Source organism: Bufo gargarizans, chromosome 3 (genome assembly GCF_014858855.1).
Source record: "Bufo gargarizans isolate SCDJY-AF-19 chromosome 3, ASM1485885v1, whole genome shotgun sequence".
Lineage (NCBI taxonomy): Eukaryota > Metazoa > Chordata > Amphibia > Anura > Bufonidae > Bufo > Bufo gargarizans.
In genome coordinates this window covers 569,940,336-569,964,281 of record NC_058082.1, presented here as the reverse complement: position 1 = coordinate 569,964,281, position 23,946 = coordinate 569,940,336, and the positions used below count along the sequence as shown (strand labels likewise).

The 23,946-nt window shown below is 39.5% G+C and overlaps 1 protein-coding gene across 1 annotated transcript in view; it reads right to left on the bottom strand.

Moving 5' to 3' along the window:
• LOC122932882 (membrane-associated phosphatidylinositol transfer protein 3-like) overlaps positions 1-23,946 on the bottom strand; it is a 787,926-nt gene that overhangs the window by 280,882 nt on the left and 483,098 nt on the right. The window contains exons 4-5 of the mRNA XM_044287536.1: positions 8,733-8,809; positions 6,156-6,391 (exon numbers count right to left, since the gene is read on the bottom strand). Of these exons, the coding sequence (XP_044143471.1) occupies positions 6,156-6,391; positions 8,733-8,809 (313 nt within the window). The remainder of the gene's footprint in view (positions 1-6,155; positions 6,392-8,732; positions 8,810-23,946) is intronic.

The window sequence follows — 23,946 nt, the reverse complement described above, 5'->3', positions numbered from 1 at the left end:
GTATCGCAGTACAAAAATATCACGTTATCTAACCCCTCAGGTGAACACCGTAAAAAATAAAAAGTGTAATACCAAGCAATCAAAAAGTCATATGCATCCTAAAAAAGTACCAATCAAAACTGTCATCTCATACCCAAAAAAATAAGCCCCTACATAAAACAGAAAAAACTATGGCTTTCAGAATGTGGAGACACATTTTTTTTCAAAAATGCTTTATTATGTAAAACTGAAACAAACAAAAAAAAGTTATCATATTTGGTATTGTCGCATCTGTAACAACCTGCTCTATAAAAATAGCACTTAATCTAACCTGTCAGATGAACATTGTAAAAAACAGAAAAATAAAAATGGTGCCAAAACAGGTATTTTTTGTTACCTTGCTTCACAAAAAGTGTAATATAGGGCAACTAAAAATCATATGTACCCTAAAATAGTATAAACAAAACTGCGACCTTATCCCGTAGTTTCCAAAATGGGTCACTTTTTTGGAGTTTCTACTCTAGGGGTGCATCAGGGGGGCTTCAAATGGGACATGGTGTCAAAAAAACAGTCCAGCAAAATCTGCCTTCCAAAAACCATATGGCGTTCCTTTCCTTCTGTGCCCTGCCATGTGGCAATACAGTAGTTTATGACCACAAATGGGATCTTTCTGTAAACTACAGAATCAGGGCAATAAATATTGAGTTTTGTTTGGCTGTTAACCCTTGCTTTGTTAGCGGAAAAAAATGATTAAAATGGAAAATCTGCCAAAAAAGTGGAATTCTGAAATTTCATCTCCATTTTCCATTAATTCTTGTGGAACACCTAAAGGGTTAACAATGTTTGTAAAATCAGTTTTGAATTCCTTGAGGGGTGTAGTTTCTAATTGGGTGGTTTCTATTATGTAAGCCTCACAATGTGACTTCAGACCTGAACTGGTCCTTAAAAAGTGAGTTTTTGAAATTTTCGGATTTGCTTCTAAACTTCTAAGCCTTCTAACATCCCCAAAAAACAAAATGATCCAAACATGAAGTAGACATATGGGGAATGTAAAGTGATAACTATTTTTTTGAGGTATTACTATTTTAAAGGTAGAGAAATTGAAATGTTTAAATTTGCTAATTTTTATTTTTTTTTGTAAATTTGGTATTTTTTTATAATAAAAAATGAAATTTTTTACTCAATTTTACCACTGTCATGAAGTACAATATGTGACGAGAAAACAATCTCAGAATGGCCTGGATTAGCAAAAGTGTTTTGAAGTTATTACCACATAAAGTGACAAGTCAGATTTGCAAAAAATGGCTCTGTCAGGAAGGGGGAAATGGCCTAGATGTGAAGTGGTTAATAGGTAAAAATGTGTATCTAATACATATATTCTAAAACAAAACTAAAAGTAAGGCCTCATGCACACGACCGTTCTGTTTTTTGCGGTCCGCAAACCGTGGATCTTCAAAAAACGGAAGCCGCCCATGTGCTTTCCGCATTGTAGAAATGCCTATACTTGTCCGCAAAACGGACAAGAATAGGACATGGTTAAATTTTTTTTGCGGGGCCATGGAACAGACCAAAGGATGCGGACATATACACTCACCTAAAGAATTATTAGGACCACCATACTAATGCGGTGTTGGACCCCCTTTTGCCTTCAGAACTGCCTTAATTCTATGTGGCATTGATTCAACAAGGTGCTGATAGCTTTCTTTAGAAATGTTGGCCCATATTGATAGGATAGCATCTTGCAGTTGATGGAGATTTGAGGGATGGACATCCAGGGCACGAAGCTCCCGTTCCACCACATACCAAAGATGCTCTATTGGGTTGAGATCTGGTGACTGTGGGGGCCATTTTAGTACAGTGAACTCATTGTCATGTTCAAGAAACCAATTTGAAATGATTTGAGCTTTGTGACATGGTGCATTATCCTGTGGAAGTAGCCATCAGAGGATAGGTACATGGTGGTCATGAAGGGATGGACATGGTCAGAAACAATGCTCAGGTAGCCCGTTGCATTTAAACGATGGCCAATTGGCACTAAGGGGTCTAAAGTGTGCCCAGAAAACATCCCCCACACCATTACACCACCACCACCAGCCTGCACAGTGGTAACAAGGCATGATGGATACATGTTCTCATTCTGTTTAAATTCGGACTCTACCATTTGAATGTCTCAACAGAAATCGAGACTCATCAGACCAGGCAACATTTTTCCAGTCTTCAACAGTCTAATTTTGGTGAGCTCATGCAAATTATAGCCTCTTTTTTCTATTTGTAGTGGAGATGAGTGGTACCCGGTGGAGTCTTCTGCTGTTGTAGCCCACCTTTCTTTCCCATTCTGACATTCAGTTTGGAGTTCAGGAGATTGTCTTGACCAGGACCACAACCCTACATGCATTGAATCAACTGCCATGTGATTGGTTGACTGGATAATCGCATTAATGAGAAATAGAACAGGTGTTCCTAATAATTATTTAGGTGAGTGTATATATATATTACTATAGAAAAGGATTACTACCAACGATCACTACTATTCTATATGATTGCTAACCGCTCCAACTAACGTGGTATATAAATGTGTATTACTTCACTAATGACTATTATTACTCCACATTATTACTAACCGCCTCAACTAACACTGTGCAGACTGTGTATCAATGCTTCATTGCTAAGCACGGATTATCCGGGATATTTGACACTTGCCACTTATATGTGGAGTGAATATATTCAGCTGCATTGATAATGCGTATCTAACCAGAGAGAGGATTTGTACTGGGCATCATCTATATTCAGCATCAGAATTAACTGTTTTGAGCAATGGTCTTTATAGCGTGTACTACGTACTAATCGCAGTTCGCCTAGTAATCATTACTTACAACTAATACCTAACGGTTGTCTGACATTTGCAGAGTGAATTTACTATATATATGATATATGTACTGATCTATTGATATATTATTATTATCTGGGCATTTTTTAAGAAAAGGGGGGATTTCGTTATCCATGTTTTTAATCTATTTACTTTTAGTTTTGTTTTAGAATATATGTATTAGATACACATTTTTACCTTTTAAAGTATATTTGATTTCACTTGGACTGTGTTCCTGCAATATGAGAAGGGGGTCTGCCTGTCCGTTCTATATAGATTTTTCAGTTTTTTCTGCTGGACTGAGGCTGATCCAGTAGGTGGAGAACCCCCGGTATCCATTTCTCTCTAGTGTGAGCCCTTTCAAATTTACTGTCTCTTAACAGGTCAACTTTACCTCATAGTGAACGCTGTAAAAAAATAAAAATAAAAAGGGCACATTTGGATTTTTGTTTTACATTGTATGAAACTAGACATGGTGTCATTAGAAAGTACAACTTGTCCCGCAAAAAATAAGCCCTCATAAGGCTATGTGAATGGAAAAATAAAAGGTTATGACTCTGGGAAGGTGGGGAATGAAAAATGAAAACGCAAAAACTGAAAATTGCCCAGTCCTCTTAGGGTTAAGGGGTGTCCCACTGTTGCAGCTCTCTGGACTGTAATACACAATGGTGAATCTTCATTTACTCCTCAGCAATACAGAGCAAGCATTGACATGTACAGGTCTAGATGGCAAGCTACTTTTTGTACTAACTCTCTGATCTAGGTAATGAAGGAGTCTTAGGCAGGGGACACCACTCTATTATAGCCATATAGGAAATAATAAAAGGGTACTGAATTTGAGTAGGCAACATCTCTGGTAATTTTGGGCAGTAAATAGGTTAGTGATACTAATGCTAGTGTTCTAGAATAGTACAGAAGTTCATGATAAAATCTCAAGTGATCTGTGAAGGGGTAAGTGATAACATCCTTGGTGGCCTATGATAGACTTTACTGGAGACATCCTAGGTGGTCTAAGGCGAACCACAAATGGTGCTTGTGTTGATGGCTTAAGAATGCTCTTTCTCTCTCTCTCTCTCTTTCTCTCTCTCTGAAACTTTTGCTTTTCTCTTGCTTTTTCATAGTAGTATGTGACTACAACCTACTCTGGCACACAATCATCATCAGCTATCAACCAATCACAAAGCATCTTAGTGTATAATAGAGTCTATGTGATTGTCTGACAGGGGTGACGAGGTAACCCCTACTACTCTGGACAGGCTGTACCCGCAAAATAAAAGCAATTATCAGCTCACTACTCACATCACATGATTTCCTGATTTCTCCAAATGCTTATAGTAGTCCAACAGAAAAAGATTTACCGTTCCACTGCTAAAACATTAAAAAATCCATGAAAATGCAAAAAATCGGTAACTTGCATCGGGTTTCGGTCAAAGGTCAGGCAAAAAACTACAAAAAGCCTCCACTCCAAGGCTGTTGTGTCACATACTGTGACACAATCTAAATTTATTGCTGCCAATGTACATAATTCTGATCAGTGCAGAAACCCAACTCCTTAAAATAGACCTTGGCTTATTATGTTAAAACATAACTTTTACTAATTATGGTTAAAAAATATCCCACAAAGTGCTCAAAACAACAGTGAAAAAAGATTAAAAGACAATTAGAAACGCTAAACAGGGTAGACAATAACCGGTAATCAATGGAATGGTCTTACCAGTTCCCTGATGATATATTCAGGTGGGTATCTACCTTTCAACCATCCTTAGTATATAGTAGACGATTTATGCAGTGTAGAAACTACCCAAACCTCATCTCAGTTCTAAAGATATGTGTCCTGTGTTTTCTCAAATTTTAAAATGTTAATGTATTAGCTGAAGTGATAACGAATGGCTAATAATAATAATAATAATAACTAGAAAAGGTACAATTTCTGGGGAAATTGTGTGATGTGTTCTTGCCTCCACCAGTAGCTTACAACTGGAGTGGGCGGAGTAACTGGGTGGAGTGTAGACTCCGCCCACTTTTATACATTTTGACCTTTGTCTCACACTGACCCACCCTGCCGAGTTTGGGTGCTGTGAGAATGACAGCTGTTTAAAGGTTTCTTATTGAAGTCAATAGGGAAAATCTGATTGGTTGTTTGTGGCTCCGCCCACTTTTTAGCATCCCCAAAATGAGATATACATTGGCACAGTCCTCCAGTGACCAACTGTGCCAAGTTTCGGGAACCCTGCCATTAAAAGTCTAAGAGCAGCAGCAGTTTGAATTTTTCCCATTTAAACAAATGGCTGAAATTTGATTGGCCGTTGTAGACCCCGCCCACTTTTTAATTTTTTTTGACCCCAGTCACCCAATGACCTACGGTGCCTAGTTTGGGTATTCTGGCTTAAATACTGTGAGAATGACAGCAATTTAAAAGTTTCTCATTGAAGTCAATAGGGAAAATCTGATTGGTGGTTTGTAGCTCCGCCCACTTTTTAATGTCCCCCAAAATGTGACAGAAATTTTCAGGTTGACCCCATGACTAAGTGACCCAAGTTTGGTGACTTTAGTTTAAAATCTGTGCGACTGGGAGAGATTTGAAAATTGTCCCTGTCAAAGTCAATGGGAAAAACGTGGATTTTGGGGGCCCTGTCCCAGGGGCCCGGAGGGTGGGATCGGGTAACAAAGCAAAAGCAAGGTACTTGGGTGGGTGCCGACCAAGTCTGCAAAGTTTGGAATTTGTACTCCTAAAAATGTGGGAGAAGTAGCAATTTGAAGGTCTCATTAAAGTCAATGGGGAGATTTTGATTGGTTCTGTGTGGCCCCGCCCACTTTTTGGGGTCCCCGAAATGTGCCCAAAGTTTTCGGGTTGACTCCATGACTAAGTGACCCAAGTTTGGTGACTTTAGCGTCAAAGCCTGGCGAGTGGGAGCGATTTGAAAATTTACCCTGTCAAAGTCTATGGGAAAAAAGGGGGCTTCCGGGGCCCGCCACGGGGGCCCCGGGGGTGGGATCGCTCCACAAAGTAATAGCAATCCGATCGGGTACAATCTGCACGTTTTGGTAAATTTTTGTCTATGTAGTCTAAAAACTGTGGGAGGAGTTAGGGTGGCAAATTTGGCTATAATAAGAATAATAATATACTTGTGAGATAATAGTATGTGGTCTTGCTATGCAAGAACACATAATAATACCAGGCTAGAGGCTAATAATAAAACAATTCCTGCTTTTCATCTTTGTCTTTCTAATATGTTGACATGTATGTATTATTACATTCTGGATTCATATATTTTATTCTAGATTATTACAAGTGGATTTAAATTCTTACTTGTAAACCAGTGAGAAGGCTTCAGAACATATTGCAGGACAAGGGACCAATTTAACTAAGATATGTCCAAGAGCTGCTGGAAAATGAGCTCTGGTCACCTTCTCGAATACTGAGCTGAAGGTGTTGACATCGGCCATCTTGCTGTTGCTATCCCCTCCTCCTGTGTCTAGTATACTGCCACCATGAAGGACCAGAGCAAGGACATGTGTCTTACAGCTATCTTGGGAGACCACATCCTAATGGGAAAAAACAAAACAAATAATGACATTTTGATTTTACTGTTCCAAGTTAAACTATGTTCACATCTGCGCCGGAGGCTCTGTCCCAGATTTCCTTTACACTTTATTGTTTTTCCTGTCAAAATGTTGGAGAATTGGAGGAGCTCGTCAGCTCGAAGTATTCAACTGGTAGATAAAGGGGCTCCGGGGTATAATGACTTTTTATCTCAGGCTTGCTGCCTGCCTCGTTAAAGAGAATTCTCATACTTACCTGCCCCCCAGCCTTTCTGGTTCTCTGCTCTGGCTCTCATAAGTCTATGTCCTGGTCCCTGGACTGTTTACAACTGGCACTGCATGGTCATGGTCAGATCCCCTGCTGCAGCCAATAACTGGCTTCAGGGGTGACGTGGCCAAAAGCAGCATATCACCACTGAAGCCAGTTATTTCCTGCTAAGGAGCATGTGACCATGCACATGCAGTGCCATATGTAAACAGTCCAGGGACCAGAACATGGACATGTCGAAGCCAGAGTGGAGCATGGGACCAGGTATCTATAAGTCTTCTCTTTATGATAGTCTGTGGGCATTAGATAAAAAGTCATTATTTCCCACGGAACCCCTTTAATAGGTTTTATTGGTTGCCAGTGGTGTCGGCAGTGCAATGGATTTAACACTGCTTCAGCTCTATCAGGTACTGATACTTTAGCAAAGGTAAGCTATTACAAGCTATTACAAGTTTTATATTCATGAAGATAGTTGGGGTAATTTATCAAACTGGTGTAAAGTAGAACTGGCTTAGTTGCCCATAGCAACCAATCAAATATCACCTTTCTTTTTTGACAGCTCCTTTGGAAAATGAAAGGAGGAATCTGATTGGCTGCTATGGGCAACTAAGCCATTTCTACTTTACACCAGTTTGATAAATGACCCCCAGTGTCCTTAAATTCTTTTTTAAGGAGACAGTCTTAGGAAATGTTCCTTTGAGTGCTACTAAGCTGAAGTGACCTCTCCCTGTTTATTATGATTATTGAAAAATTAGATTTGGCTGCTTCACCGAATTTCACATAGAAATCCGCTTCATGAAGTATTAGGTACTTTCACACTAGCGTTTTTCTTTTCCGGTATTGAGTTCCGTCCTAGGTGCTCAATACCCCCAAAAAACTGATTAGTTTTATCCTATTGCATTCTGAATGGAGAGCATTCAGTTCAGTATGCATCAGGATGCATCAGTTCATTCCCTTCTACGTTTTTTGGCCGGAGAAAATACTGCAGCATGCTGTATTTTTCTCTCCAAAAATCCTGAACACTTGGCAGAATTCCGGATCTGACATTAATTTCCATTGAAATGTATTAGTGCATTAAAATTGCCGCATTGATGGATCCGTTCTTCCGGTCCACACATGCGCAGACCTTTAAAAATGCAATAAAAATAAATACCGGATCCTTTTTTCCGGATGACACCGGAGAGACGGATCTGGTATTTCAATGCATTTGTCAAACTTATTCGCATCAGGATCCGTCTGACAAATGCCATCCATTTATGTCCGGATTGCCGGATCTGGCAGGCAGTTCCGGCGACGGAACTGCTTGCCGGAATCCTCTGCCGCAAGTTGTGAAAGTACCCTTACTTTGTCATGAAGCACATTTCTTTGTAAGTATCGGGCGCAATGACTGGGAATGGTGATTGTTCCATCTCCATCATTGAACCCCTCATTCATCGCTGAACGCGTCATCTGAGAATAATAGTGAGGACTTTCATGGGTTAATCCATTGAAAAAATAAAAAACCTTATCAATCTGAGCGTGAAGAGGCCGCAGCGGCCATCTTTATTGAAAATCCTGTGCAAAATCTTGCCCACTGTGTGATGACATCATACTGGCCGGTGTGGTGCCTCCATATGTCACCACGCACAAAACTTTGCACGGGATCTTCAATCAAGATGGCCAGGGAGGCCTCTTCGAACTCAAATGGATGAAGTGAGTATGAATTTTTTTTGCCGCCATTTCAGGGAAAATAGATTCATTACCGTGAAGCACAAAGAAATTCTGCTTCATGGCAAATCACATTTTCCCTAAAATTTGGATTCAAGTCCACTTCAGATACTTCGATTCGCTCAACCCTAAATATCATGATTGGTTATTGGTGGGGTGCCTAGCCATCACTTGCTTAGGTAGGATAAGCTATTTAGAAAACCATTTTTACTTTTTTTGTGGCCATTTGCTAATCCATATATCACAGTAGTTCCAAGGCATTTTGCGGCTCAATGTTAGGACAAGTATCTTGGCTACATGAGTTCTTTGATATTGGAGGTTGTTTCATTTTTACAATCAAGAAATAAAAGTATAAGAAAATACCCTCACCTCACTGTCTTCATGGATCTCAAAACTGCTCTGTCTGGGGCATCTGTGCTTCCTCCCATGTACTCGGTAGAACTCTCCTATAGAAGAAAAAAAAAGGTTAATTTTGTCATAAGACAGTAAAACAATACAATCCATAGATCAGATATCACTGATCATCAAACTATCAGGGGAGGAAAAGGTTCGGAATTTATAGGAGTTTTCTGAGGCTAGCCCATCACTATCTGACACCAGGATTCTGATAATCAGTAGCTACAGCACCAAAACTAAACATTTCCATCTACTATGTAGTGGACAACACCGCTTACTCTAGCTCTGCTCCCCTACACTTCATACAGAGTTATGCAGTTACAATGCTGAATTCCGGCGCTGGAGCTAAAGCAGAAGAGCTGATCAGTGGGGGTGCGGGTGCTATCCTGAGGATTGGCGATCACTTGTATAAAGTTGGACAACCCCTTAAAATTGCTAACCCTTATGGCTTCTTTCACATCTGTGTTTTCTTTTCCGGTATTGAGAACCATCATAGGATCTCAAAACGGGAGGAAAACGCTTCAGTTTTGTGCCCATTCATTGTGAATGGAGTGGAGTGCACCAAAATGTATTATGTTCTGTTTGTTCCCACGCAGGCAGGGGCGTAGCTAAAAGCTCATGGGCCCTGGTGTAAGAGTTCAGCTTGGGCCACCGTCCCTCAGTGCTTGTTGGAAAGGGGCAGGGGAGCACGTAGCCTTCCTGCTACCTGAGGCAAACATTGAAAGGGCACCCCCTCATGCCAAATTCTTAACCTAACCCCTTCCCTCCAGCATGAGGTGTAAATTGACCCGTATACACTTTAATAATGCCAGGGTCTTATGTGGTACAAGGGTCTTTGGGGCCCCTCAGGCTCCTGGGCCCGGTAGCGACTGCTACCTCTGCACCCCCTATAGCTACGCCCCCGCACGCAGGACCCAAAACCACTGCAAGCTGATACCGGCCAGATCCAGCAAAAACGCTGATGTGAAAGTAGCCTAATACCCCTGATAGTTTGATGACCGGTGACATTTACTTTTAAATGCAGCCAGTGACACATACACACTGTACATATAATAAACTGGGATTCTGTACATTCGAGACCAGCTGTTTCATTTGTACACATTTTAGGATATATTTTATCATGTTGGGGAACGCCTTTCCAACCACAGCTCTTCAAAAATGCAACTGATAATTGATCTTACTTTCACTGTGAAGAAGATTCAGTTCTAACATCGAAAGATACAGTATAGTCCAACCTGCTTCTCAAATGAGTCCTTTCTAAATGTAATATTTTTTTTAAATCTTGATTTCAAAATCCCCTTGAACAATTCAAGGGTGCTGGGCTGTGAGAGCATTTCAACTCCGAAGTGAGCTACAGGTGCAGAGAAACGGAGCTTGGCCTTCCCACACAATGCTGGCATTAGTAACACTCAGCACAACAGCGCAGTGAAGGAAGGTTAATTAGCGTCTGCCCCATGGTGAATCAATACCCTTAATCCATTAAATCATAATTAATGCGCTTTTCTTAACAGCAAATCTGATTCTGTATTGGCTGGAAAATTACTGACTGAAGTGGCTGTGTTGTTCTAGCTCCCCTGACCTACATCCCTTTCAAATTTTAGAACCACAGGACTAAAAGGGAACTTCTAGCGAAAACGTTTTTTTACATTCAGCATGCATCAAGCAAACAATGAATGCTCTGTCCTATTATGAAATGTTATATTTCTCGGTTTTCTGTTATATTTCTATGTTTCTCTGATCATGCAAAATAGAATAACACAAATGTAAATGGGAAATAATTGCTGTTAAACAATTGTTTATGGCACCCCCTGGTGTTCTTTTTATTCCCTCACAGATCGTCCACCTTATGTGTCTATTGATAGTGATAAAAAGCAACTTTCAATGTGTGTTAAAGGGTTATTCCCATCTCGGACATTGGGGGCATATCGCTAGGATATGCCCCCAATGTCTGATAGGTGTTGGTCCCATAGAAGTGAATGGTGGCTGTGCTGGCATGGTGCACTTCCCATTCATTTCAATGGGACTATTGAAAATAGTTGAGCATGCCGTGATATGAATGGAGGGCGGCCGTGCATGCGCGGTGCGCACTCCGGTACTTTGCGGGGTCCCAGAGGTGGGACCTGCACCTATAAGACATTGCGGGCATATCGCTAGGATGGGAATACCTCTTCAACTCTTACTGGCTGGCGGCACAATAAAAAGAATAACCTTAGCTGCCCCAGTACAAGTGGATCTAGACAGTCTGACTGAGCTGCTGACCATGTGTGACCATCAGCACTGGACACATTAGATTGACATTTTGTTGAGAGACTCAGAAGAACACCAGAGGGTGACATAATAAGCATCTACGTTTTCGAGTATTAATATTTCATTGTGGGTCAATCCCTTTAATACTCTGGAACATTGCGATATTTCTAAACATTGTGGCAAACAAACAGAATGCTATGTATGCCCAGGATTGCAGTCTCAGACTGGGGTGCTTAGGGTCCACCAGTAAAATTTATTCTGGGGCCCACTGTATAGCTACATGCAAATATTAACTGACCCCCATTTACAAAAATCAATAAAACTATGCCAATTTTCTTCAGTAGCAGCCCGCTGCCTAGTCTGTGCTTCAGACCAGTCTGTCTCAGAGACCCTGGCAGTATCCTGCTGACTGGCTCTTGCCTTGGTCTAGGGCCCTCTATGCAGTATTAGGGAGGAACACATTATCACACAGAGACAGACTGCTGAGGGGGCCCCTGCAGCGACATTGATAAGGCGGGTCTCTGGGGAAAGAGTATACTGGCTGGCCTGCCTTTTTGCATAGAGGTCAGCCAACAAATACATCTATAATAAAAACTGTATAACTACCCAGTTTTTTTATATGGCTGCAAATTCTTGTCGAGAAGCTGTTCGCTGATTATCTGTGTGTAGTGCAGTCAATGTGCTGTGACATGTCACTTGTGCAGGAGGTGGGGGATTAGGGGCCCAAACTGGCTAAGGGACCACCAGGGGATTCACCTTCACCCCTGTGGGCCAGTCCAAGCCTGCAGCAATGTATAGAACCTCTTTTATATCATTGCATAACATTTATATAATTATAGATGCCACCTTTATGCTATTAATGTTGATGACATCTTCAATATTTCTGTTACCTATGAATTTTTTCCTTCCATTTTAACCCTCTTCACAACATCTACTACACATGTTTGACAGGTGTTGGGTCTTCAAAGATGGCACCTGTTTGGAGGCAACTTCAATCATAGGCATTGGCCCCCTCACATACTATAGACAGGTGTGACCACAACATCTGAGGGATCATTTACTGAGAGTAAGTGCCTCCCTGTAATCGAATGGCCCCTATGCAATGAAGTTGCAGGATTTGTTCGGTTGCTATGGCATCTGGGAGCCTTCTGAAGGGTCCCAGGGCTTCCAAAGAAAAGTTCAAATTGAGCCCTTCAGTCTATGGTAGAAGCAATCTAACAATTGCATATGTAAGTCCCCTACAGGGGTGAAAAAAAATGCTATTCTTTTTCATTTGTAAAAGAAATATTAAAAAGAATAAAAATCACTACTTAACTTAATTTCCCTACTTTACATATAAAAATAAACAAAACAAATAAACATCATTGGTATCACTACATCAAAAATGGCAGAAGTATCAAAATATAAAAGTATTTTTCACTTAAGGTGAACATTGTAACAGAAAATGTAGAATTGCTATTTTTGGTCTCTTTGGCCCCTCAAAAAATGTAATTTAAAGTTACTAAATAGTCATACATACTTCAAAATGGTATCAATGGTTAGTTAAATGATAGTCACGTAAAAAAGTGAATTTGCACAGCTAGAAATATTTTAAAAAGTTATGGGTATCAAAATATAGCAAAGCAAAGACATTTTTTCATGGTCTCCATTTATTTTTTTATTTTTTAAATCTAACAAAAACTATGTACATTTGTCATCAATGTACAGTAATTTTACTGACCTAATGTGTCATAACGAAGCCTATAAAACAATGTATAAAATCGATGTGTAAAAACGAAGCCTGTAAAACACTAAACACAGCTGCGGCAACATATGGAATATTACATGGTGCCCTCATACGGCTATTTGAAAAGAAAAATATAAAAGTTATGGCTTTTAGAAAGCAGGGAGTAAGAAACCAAAAGAAAAAAAAAATGAAAATCGTTTCTGATGGGAAAGGGGTTAAGCTTGCTTTTGCGTTGAACTGTTTTTAACCTTTACATAACTGCTCAAGTTCTCTCTACTAATGCCTCCAATATATTTGAAGTCCAAATGAACAGTTTTTAAATGTTTTTAGCGTTGGCTTTAAAAAATGAAGCAAACAAAATACTGGTAAATACAAGTGTAAATGAGGCCTTAGGGTAAGTCCACTTCTGCAGCAGGCATTCTGGTTCCAGGAGATGAACAGAATACCAGAATTGCAGTATCTGGTATAGATACTGTGTTTTGTTTTAATACTGAATGGGATCCAGTGGGCCCTGGTGGTGTCCTGCTTTGCCAAATATGGAAATCCTGGTTTTCTGTTCCTCTGTCGAAACAGGATACTGGAATGCCTGCCACAGGCGAAGTATAATATTTTTTACTCATTTATCTTTTAACTTCTTTTAGGACATGTGTGAAAGTCTGATGTAGTTCTAGGTCAATTTTATGCGGGAATATAGAAAATTATGAAGGGTTTACAAACTTTTAAGTTCCACTACACAAGTCCTGCTGTTGAGGTGGGGTTTATGTTACAAGGGCCCTGAAAATGGTGATATCTATAGTACATGAGAGGGTGGGGATGTGTTAAAAAAAAGAGACTAGCCAAAGATAGCTATGTGACAAATTCTGAGTAGTACTGTATCTGGAGGACGCCTTTATGACATTTGGGGACAAACTGACAGCAAAAGAGAGTAAAAGTGAATAATTACAATTACAAAAGACCTCAACTATGACTTATTGCATTTAAAGGGGGTGTCCAAAACTGGAAAAATATAATAGGGGGCTATACAGGATGTAAAAAGAAAAAAACATGCAGCTTGTTACAAGTCCCCACTATACTTGAAAGAGTCAGGTGCAATATACATGCACATGACTGGTGCCGACCAATCAATGGCCTAAGGGTTGATATGTGCATGAAAGGCATGTGACTGCTGTCAGACAATCCCTTTTGATAATTGTTTATTGCGTTTTTGACTGAACCTGCACCTGATCATTACTATATTCCTGAACCTATATTACTGCAACATGATCATAATCTATAAACCACCTTTATGGCACTGATCATACTCTAAAAACAACCATTCATGACACTGTTATTTGGCCATTGTTTGGCTGTACTATTTGATCACTGCATTGTGGTATTATTTGGTCACTATATATCTTTATTATTCATTTACCTATTGATTGTGTTATTTGTTTACTGCATGGTGGTATTATTTTAAGGCTTCGTTGACACTGGCGTTAGGATTGTTCAGCAGGATGTTCCAGCAGGGGAATAGCCTGCCATATCGGTACTGTGGCGAAACCAACCTCGCCACGGTGTTTTGGAGGGGGCTGTTTACCAGCTTCCTGCCCTGGGATTATGGTCCCTTAAGTTATTGGGTCTTAAGGCACTTGGGACGGAGCCCCCTGTCCCTGGATTGCATCCTCTGCCTTACTTGCTTGGATGAAGCACATGGTGAGAACAATAGATAGCGGCCATTTTAGCTCACAGACACTGTTCTGACTTTTCAACACGGTGCTATCTTGCCTGTATTTGGTGCACAGAGACATCATTCAGTAGTTTGAAACTACCAAACAGGGGACACATTTATTAGTGACTATTTTCGGTATAACTTGTATATTTTCAGTGTAACTGTATCTTCCAAACTACTGAACGGATGTGGGTGAATTTTGGACATGTGGTTCACCCAGATCCCCCGGTTCCGAGGATATATTGGTTATGGGTTTATTGCATGTTTTGGGGTTCCTGTGATATGTTTTATAAAACTGTATTTCTCTGCCTTTGATGATTATATTCGCCCTTGTGTTCAAATAATCATCATCGGCAGAGGGGAGGATTTTGTGTGGGTGTGTTTCTATTGTCCCATTGTCCCATTGTGTGTTTAAATGGTGATGTCTGTCCTGTTGTCTCCACGTGTGTATTGGCGATCTCCCCTTTGTCCTGAGAGATAATTGGATTGCCCTCGGTTGTCACAGGTACGTTACAGGTACTAACATTGGCACACATGTGCTGCGGAAAGTCTTCCCCAGCCTCACTATAATGAGGATGGGCCGTAGATGCGGCCGCAGCATGGCAAACATGCCGAGAGGTTTCTGCCCGGTCGCCTCTCGGTAAGCACGCTGTGCTGCGGCAGCATCTCTGGCCCTTCCTCATTATAGTAAATGGGGCCGGGCGGACTTCAGTCAGCGCACGTGTGCAAATGTTAGTACGGATGCCAGAACAGCCTGCTGGACAATCCTAACGCCAGTGTCAAAGAAGCCTAAGGTATGATGAAAGACACATTTAAGTTAGGCCTCATGCACACGACCGTTTTTTTTTAAGGTCCACAAAAACGGGGTCCGTAGGTCTGTGATCCGTGACCGTTTTTCCGTCCGTGGGTCTTCCTTGTTTTTTGGAGGATCCACGGACATGAAAAATAAAAAAAAAATCGAAGTCAAGTTTGCCATTGAAATGATAGGAAAAAACGGATACGGATCACGGACACGGATCACGGACACGGATGACAATCTTGTGTGCATCCGTGATTTTTCACGGACCCATTGACTTGAATGGGTCCGTGAACCGTTGGCCGTGAAAAAAATAGGACAGGTCATATTTTTTTCATGGCCAGGAATAACGGATTACGGATGCGGCTGCCAAACGGTGCATTTTCCGATTTTTCCACTGACCCATTGAAAGTCAATGGGTCCGTGAAAAAAAACGGAAAACGGCACAACGGCCACGGATGCACACAACGGTCGTGTGCATGAGGCCTTAAGTTAAGTTTTCTTTTGGATATTTTTTACGAAATTGAAATAAAGACTAATTTAAAGAAAAAAAAAGTTATCCATAGATCCAGGAAATATATTTTGTTGCACTTTAGTGGCAAAGTTGATCAATATCCTGCAAGCTATATGAAAGAGCTGACTGCTATACTCTGTTAGTTCATGTTGAGCTACTAGAGTAAAAGGTTCCTAACCTTAGGAGGTGGTGCAAAGCTCCAGGCATAGCTCTGTAAAGAAGCTGTGGGTCATTCTATCCTTGCTACTTGTCTCTATTACTGGAAGAAATTAGAGAAAATTGAGATATATTTGAATAGGTGAGACTCAGATGCCATCTTACGGCTTGAATCCAGGGGCATAGATGACCACCTTTTAATTTTCATTCTAGTTTCAAAATGTCTGAGAATGTCAAACCTGACCAATCACTATCAGCAGGGGACCCAGAAGGAGCTAGAATAATGAGTATGGCACTTAAAAAAAACTATCATAATCCAAGGAATGTGCCTGTGTTAATTAGTTTTTGTCTCTCCATCTTCTTAGCTAACAAGTTTTCACAGCATATCAAGTGAAACGAGTCAGATAATGATATACTGTATTTTAAAGTTGCTTTCGAACCACATCTTTTTTACTTTGACGTAATGCAGAATTTTGACTGTCGTGTGAACAATTCAGACAGTACATCATGTTCTGACATTTTAGTGCCCAGTCTGATTATGGAGCAATTTACCTGCTGGAAGGCTGAAAGAAAGATGATGCTTATTTCTAAAATGTCTTCTATCTTGCAAAATGTCCAGATAAAACAGAAATAGAATTTCTCCCTCTATAAATACATTAAACTCAGGATAGATGTCAAATGAAGTAACTTACTTTATAACTTACAAAAATCATATGCAAAAAAAATAACAACTTTTCGGAATATTCTATCTACCGGTATTCCATATTTAATTCTAGAATGTATTTAGAAACTGTATTAAGACAATTTAAGAGCAAATTCAGAGAAATAAAGGAACTAAGATTTGAAAAGCAAGGATAAATCAATCATTTTTATAAAGGGTGTTTATATTATTCAGTGTTGCACAATATAAAAAAATACAAAAAAATTGCAAAATTCTACCTACAGAAAAGAGGAAATCACAAGATATAAAGTACTGCTATGCAGATAAAAAAAAGAAACTAAATTGTCCAGTAAAAATGTAAAAAAAAAAAACTTCAGGATGAATAGGTTCCCCATAGCGGTGCCTGTAATTAGAGGCAAATGAAAAAATTCTATCTGCTTAGATTCAAAGCAATGTGTTTTGAGAAAAAATTAAGCAGATGATGTACTTACTTACCACTTCTATATATAATACTATACTGTAAAAAGCTGTTCTACAATTATTGGCTCGTGCCTGTCTTCTATGCGCCCTACCATAAAAGAAATAAGCATGATGAGCTGATTATAGGCTCATCATATGCGGGTTCCTGTTCCTGCATATATTTCTGCCATCAGAACTTGTTGCACAAAAAAAAAAAAAAAATGAAGAAAAAACTGAATTGAGCATTTCACAATGTTTGTCATAGACCTAGATATGGTCGTAGAAATGTAGCTTAGATCATAAAACAGACATTGAAGAATTTGAGAAGAAACTAGGACATGTTACAGCATACTGGTATATAATGGTAGTCTTGTGTTTTTATAGTGAATATTATAGAAAATATGGAAGTACTGTACTGCTAAGAATTTCTTCTTCAAAGAAGACGCCATATTACATATCCTCCATGTATACTTGGTTGTATAGTACAAACTTTGGTCATTGCTAGTGTTGAGCGCGAATATTCGAATTACGAATATTTATCTCGAATATCGCAACTTCAAGAATTCGCTAATATTTCGAATATAGTGCTATATATTCGCTATATTGAATAGTCGTCATTTTTTAACATCTGAAAACATGATTTCTCCCTGCTTCTTGCTTGTGGGCCAATGAGTCATTGGCCCACAAGCAACTTAAAGGAGTTCTGCACTTTGTTTAAACTGATGATCTATCCTCTGGATAGATCTTCAGCATCTGACCGGCGGGGGCCCGACACCCAGTATGTCCTAACATGTGCAGCAGCCATGTGATTTGTTACCTTGAAGCGTGAGGAAATTCGACTTTGGTGCGAATCAAATTTTTTCAGAAATTCTGATCAAATTCCACTTTGTCAACTTCAATTCGCTTATCTCTAGTTACAGTGCAGACTTACAGTTGGTGCTTGTGTTCTCCAATTGGAGTCTCTCACTTTTTCAGCCTTTTCCATCTGGACTAGACCACTTTGAAAACTTCTTCCAGCCACAATTTTTATCTTCAGAGTTTGCAACAGAGGCATCTTTGACTCCTCACTTTTTCAGCATCTGCCCTACTTTTTCCCAACTTATACATACTCCCAATCCTGTTGATGCCCCCAATTCAGTGCCTGTTGCTGCCTCATCTCCTCCCTATTACTGTACCTGCTGGGCAGCATGGTGCACCAAGTACTGTATTTCAGAAAGGATGTCATAATTACCGCCTTAAAAATCATAAAATTCCTTGTGGTTGTTAAACAATACAAAAACAATGTGCATGCATTTGCGTATCTACTGCTCTTGGCACCTCCTAAAAGCTAGGTCAGAACAGTCTAGATGATCATCCTGCTTCTGTAAATCCAGTCATGTGCCCTCTCTCAAAGTCTCTCAACTGGGCAAAATGTCTTCAAGTGAGACTAAGGCTACTTTCACATCTGCTTTTTTGCTGGATCCGCCATGGATCAGCAAAAAAGCTTCCATTAGGATAACACAACCAGCTGCATCTGTTATGAATGGTTGTATTATCTGTAAAATAACCATGATGGATCCGGACCCAACGCTGTAATCATTTACATATCTACTTGAGACATAACTGCATGCTGGGCTTTGCAGCAATCTGACTTTTCTATCTGGGTAACTTTTTTTTTTTTGTCACTGAATGTATTTAAAATTAAAATTATGAATTTTCATTAGAACTATGTAATGAAATAAATATAACATTATAAAACTTTCATTATGATAAAGAATCACTTTCCTCAATAGAAAGATGCATCTCAAAAAGTTTGGAGCTTCGTGGCAAAATCCCTTCTGGAGGACACGCTAGAAGTCAGAACAGAAGCTCACCGCACTTCAGCACTAGAGACCTTTTGTGTAGCTTGATAGCACATTATTATTCTCTGGCTATCCGTCTTCATGCAGAGAGAGAATATTTTTCTTTAGCTTAGATAACATTTTAATGTAGTCAAATTAAAATTAAAAGGTGCGAATAATTTTAGCAGGAACATTTCTCCTGGTTTCATGGGTTGTAGGCACGCAGGAATTAGCATTCCAAATGTGAACCAAATGCCATAATGCCTAACACAGCTATCTCTCTGCCGACCCCTACTTCAGCTTATCAAGAGCCGCACACTCTGGTTCAGCTTGTGTCAATGCTGCCAAGTAAACGGGTATTAGTTATGCACATCTCTCATCACTCACATGTGACAGGCTCTTTTGTTAGATAATACAAGGGTTTCTGGGAGGTTGAGGATAATGTATCTTTTGCTTTACTATTTGCAGGTTATTGGGCCTTCTGGGGATATAAATGCTGCAGATTTAGATTTAAATCAGAGTTTTACATGACAGTATGTATTACCCAGGTTATCAACATGAGATAACAGTAGAATAAAAAGTTATAAAATATTTTGTATCAGTTTCTCAATTTTTGCAATCTGTGTACTTACTGCAATGTGTTAGGCTGGGTTTAAATCTGCGCTGTGGACTCTGGCAGTCTGTTCCTGTGGAGGATTGCAGATACCACCTTGCACCGCCGGTGATTCTGGGGAATCTTATATAACACTGCTTTAAAGGAGTTCTCTCAACTAACCTTTTTCCATATGTCCTATTAAAGCATTTGGACATCTTTGTAGCCACTTTTCCACTGCATGGCATTGACTCTACCCTACGCTACTCGCTTCTGCTTGGTTTTGGTACAAGGTAGCTTCTTTTCCACTGTGGCTATGGTATCTTCTCAATGTAGCTGGTAGCAGTGTAGTGATGATTCTCTTAGACCAATCACTCGTCAGCATTGTGAACACACAACCTTCATGGTACCAACTTGGCATGCATGAAACCTTCTCAGATCAGGTACCAAAAAAGTACCAGATATTAGTTCAACTTTGGCCTAGTGGAAACGGAGGATCGAGTTGGTACTGAGCTGTGGCTGACTATAGCCTTCCATGTATTTCCCTGGCAGAATCCACTAAAGGGGAAAGTATCTAACCAGACAAGGCTCCTCTAGCTATCTTTCAGGGGTGTTGAGAGCCAGACCCAAGAGGAACAGATGTGTCACAGCAGCTTCTATTTCTTACAGTGATTTCTTATTGTACTTTAATTGCAAATGCCAATTGACTATAAAGTGCTAGCTGGATTTTGCACGGTTTTCAAATAGCCAAAAGACTTTGAGGCTATGAACACCTTTGGGGGCAACTTTCTATGATTGCATTTTACTCGTTTTGAACTAAAAGTCATTTTTTTTTTCCAATTGTTTTTTATTAAAAATTGTCATCAGTTTTTGTCATAAAGGGTTAAGTTTCAGCTTCAGGGTTATCTTAGGTTTAGTTTTATTCTGAGCCGTCATTTGACAGCTATGCATAGCTTTTATCTCTGAACTCCTAGCAACCCATAATCACTTATTTGAGCCATATTCTTATCAGTTTGATATGAGTGTTTATGAGCTGTCAAGAGTTCAGACATTTTTAATTAAGACCTGATTTTAATTTTAGAATGAGTACAGTAATAAAAAACAATTGCCCTAAAGATGTCTATACCTCTTCAGGCTGCTGTAAAATCAGTGCAGCAATTGGAAAGTGTAGGCAGCTATAAAAAAAACAACCAAATACAGCCAGGCTGCTTTGTTAAAAAGACAATTTTTTGTGCATAAAACTAATGGCATACCGATTACATATGAATTTAATGTTCAATAGATGCAAGATCCACCTCTGGGATTGGCTCCTTTCTTAAGAACATGGCTGCTTTGCAAGTGATGAGTTTTCTCTATTCACTGTTATACTACTTTCAAAATTTGCCAAGTGTGAAGTGCTCTTCATTCACAGCGGGGCCCGTTCTTGAGAGAGAATCAGGTGCTAGATGAGGCACATGATCCTATCAGACATTTATGGTACATCTTCCAAAAATTAGCTGAGTGCTGTTTTGGGTACTTTCAGAAGTTTTACAACAGTGAGCGAAGAAAGCTGCACAAGCACAGCATGCCCTAAATTCATGACAGGGCGCTGTACCTGAGATACCTGCAAGTCCCACCTCTGAGGAATATTCCTTTAAAATATATTAGCTGTCAATGCCATGATCTAAGAAATTATATAAGTACATCTATAGTATAGTATATAAGTGTAGTTCCAAGTGGAACAACATTCCTTTATGATATAGCACAATGGCGCCTTTATGTGAGGCTAAGCTGTACATATTTTGGAAGTGACACGTTCTTTTTAAGGGCCACATCTGCTGACACGTGTTATGTGGAAATTGACCACCACTACTCCAGCATAACATAATCCCATATAGTAATTTTTATAGGATTCAGAGATCTCTCAGCTCTTGAAACCCTGTGCAACCCTGTGGTGGGGTGGGGTAGTTGCCATTACCTGATATATTCAGATAAATGTAGTATTATCAGAGTAGTGATATGAATTGCTAACAAAATAATATTTACTTCTCCCTCTTTGACAGAAACTTGGAAAATCAATGCACAAAACCAACATGAAATATGTATAAAACATACACTAAAACACTACATAGTCTAGTCATTAACACACTGTAATGTTATTTATTACAAATGAAGCTAGATACCTTCAAAATATCGTACAACTGAGTGATACGCGTGTTTGTTTTATAATCTGCTACCATCTGGATTCTTTATTTTATCAGAACTGCAATCATTAGATCATATTTAAATGCATGACTAGTCAAGAGGATTATGTCGGAGTTATATGAGAAACCACCTGTAGCTTGCGCCTGTTCAGTGCAAAGATGTTTTCTACCGGTCAGTCTCCCATTAAAAAGAGATGAATTACTTTTTCTCTCCGTCCAAATCAATTCATCTTCTAAGCCGCTAGAGGATTTTTTTTCTTTTTTGGGTTGCGTCCCAGTTTGCAATTTTCCTGACTAAACATATTCCCTTAATCTGATATATTGCACAATGCACAGTATAGATGTGTGAGGATTTACTGTTGGGCACTTTCCTCAATCAGACGTCGCAGTGTAGGCTTTATGTAATTCACTTTTTGTAATACCACAATCAGCGATTAAAGTTCTCATTGCACCCTATATATAAAGATGCTTAGAAACAAGAAGTAAGCCATTTTCTCACAAATGCCTAATTCAGCATTAGAAGGCAAAACAAGAGACGAGTTCAGCATCCATAAACAGAAAAATCATGGTGTTTCCTAAAAAATTTGACATGACATAGGGCAGCTAAGGATCAGAGTGGCCTGAAATGCGTAAGTCTCCTTGCGCCTTCATGTAATTTTGCTGAGAAGCCACAGTAAGTCAGATTCATATTGTTACCCCATACACATGTTGGCTGAACCGTCCAATTTTAGCAGGATGGCTCAACCATCTAATGTGGCAAAAACAGTTCTGCAGTTGGTGTTTTGAACTAAAATCTAATATTTAATAGACTCCATTAAAAAACACATACGGTCTTCCTACGTAATCTTAATCATGACCTGATTTAGAAACAAAGCTCACAAGACATTTAAAACACGATAATGGTCACATGACCCACATACAAGTGTGAAACAAATGAACAGTTGGAATTAAATCTAATCTTTTGGTTCAATCCCTCAGGAACCCTAATATATAAGAAAAATATCCAAGATGTCAACTGGTCAATTTCTTTTTTCATAATCACCACCTCTATGTGGTTTCCAAACTCGTTCGATACCTTGAAAGGAAAAGGAGGGAAAGTCACCCACATGAATTTGTCTAAAGTGTCTAGACAGGGCAGAAATATTAGCTCTATCAGAGACGGCATTTGGTAGGTGGCAGCATATATGCTCCAGGCGGGTATTAGAAGTACAGGTTCTACTGAGGGTCCATTCTGAATAACATCTATCATGAAGTCTTGTTAAGTAGCACTGAGTCATGGTGAAAAGTTGCATCTTTTGAACAGCTATGACAAACAAGCAACATTTCACCATATATTATGAATCACGTGTTTGGAAGAGCAGGCGTGTAAAATGGAATTCTCTGCATTATCCTTCCTATACAAGGCACTTTTTATACAGGAGTTCTCAATTGTAAGTTTTAAATCCAAAGACATTATGATTAAGCAGGAACTTAACAGTTCTCACAAGATATTCAATAAATGTTGGACTATTTAATGTAGCTGACGGCAAGACAAATCTGCAAGACCTAACCCATGTGGAATATAATATCAGTGTCTTCTAATGTGGCACAAGGGTCTGTGGGCCCCCTCAGGCTCCAGGGCCTAGTAGGGACTGTTACCTCTGCACCCCCTATAGCTACGCCTCTGGCCAAGATCTCCATGTAGCTCCAGCCTTATACTGTATCATGGCTGCTCATGATAAGTATTCTTCTGCGTCACTGTGTGCCTGGTGATAATTTGTATATATTATTCCTGTGCTAGGATATTTCTGCATTGTGACATCATTGTGCGTATTATGCTGTTGATCTGACATTGTCCCTGTGTTATGGCATCACTGTTTTAAAATCGCTATGGGGTCACATTACAATCTAAATTAATTCTGTGCAGACATTACTTTGCACAATATGAACTATTATGAGATCACTGTGAGCATGACTTATGTAGTGCCATTAATTTAATTATCTAATTATCCCTTTACTGTGATGTTATTTTCATTTTTTGTGCTGTGCTATCACTATATGTACAGTATTGCCACTGTACTGTAACCTTACTGTGTGCATTATTCCGTTACATTAGGGAAAGATATACAGTATTACATAAAGGGAGACAAAAAAAGTGTAGCTACACTATATCAGGACCTACACTGACTATCTCCCACTAACTATCTGTATTATATACACTCACCTAAAGAATTATTAGGAACACCATACTAAAACGGTGTTGGACCCCCTTTTGCCTTCAGAACTGCCTTAATTCTACGTGGCATTGATTTAACAAGGTGCTGATAGCATTCTTTAGAAATGTTG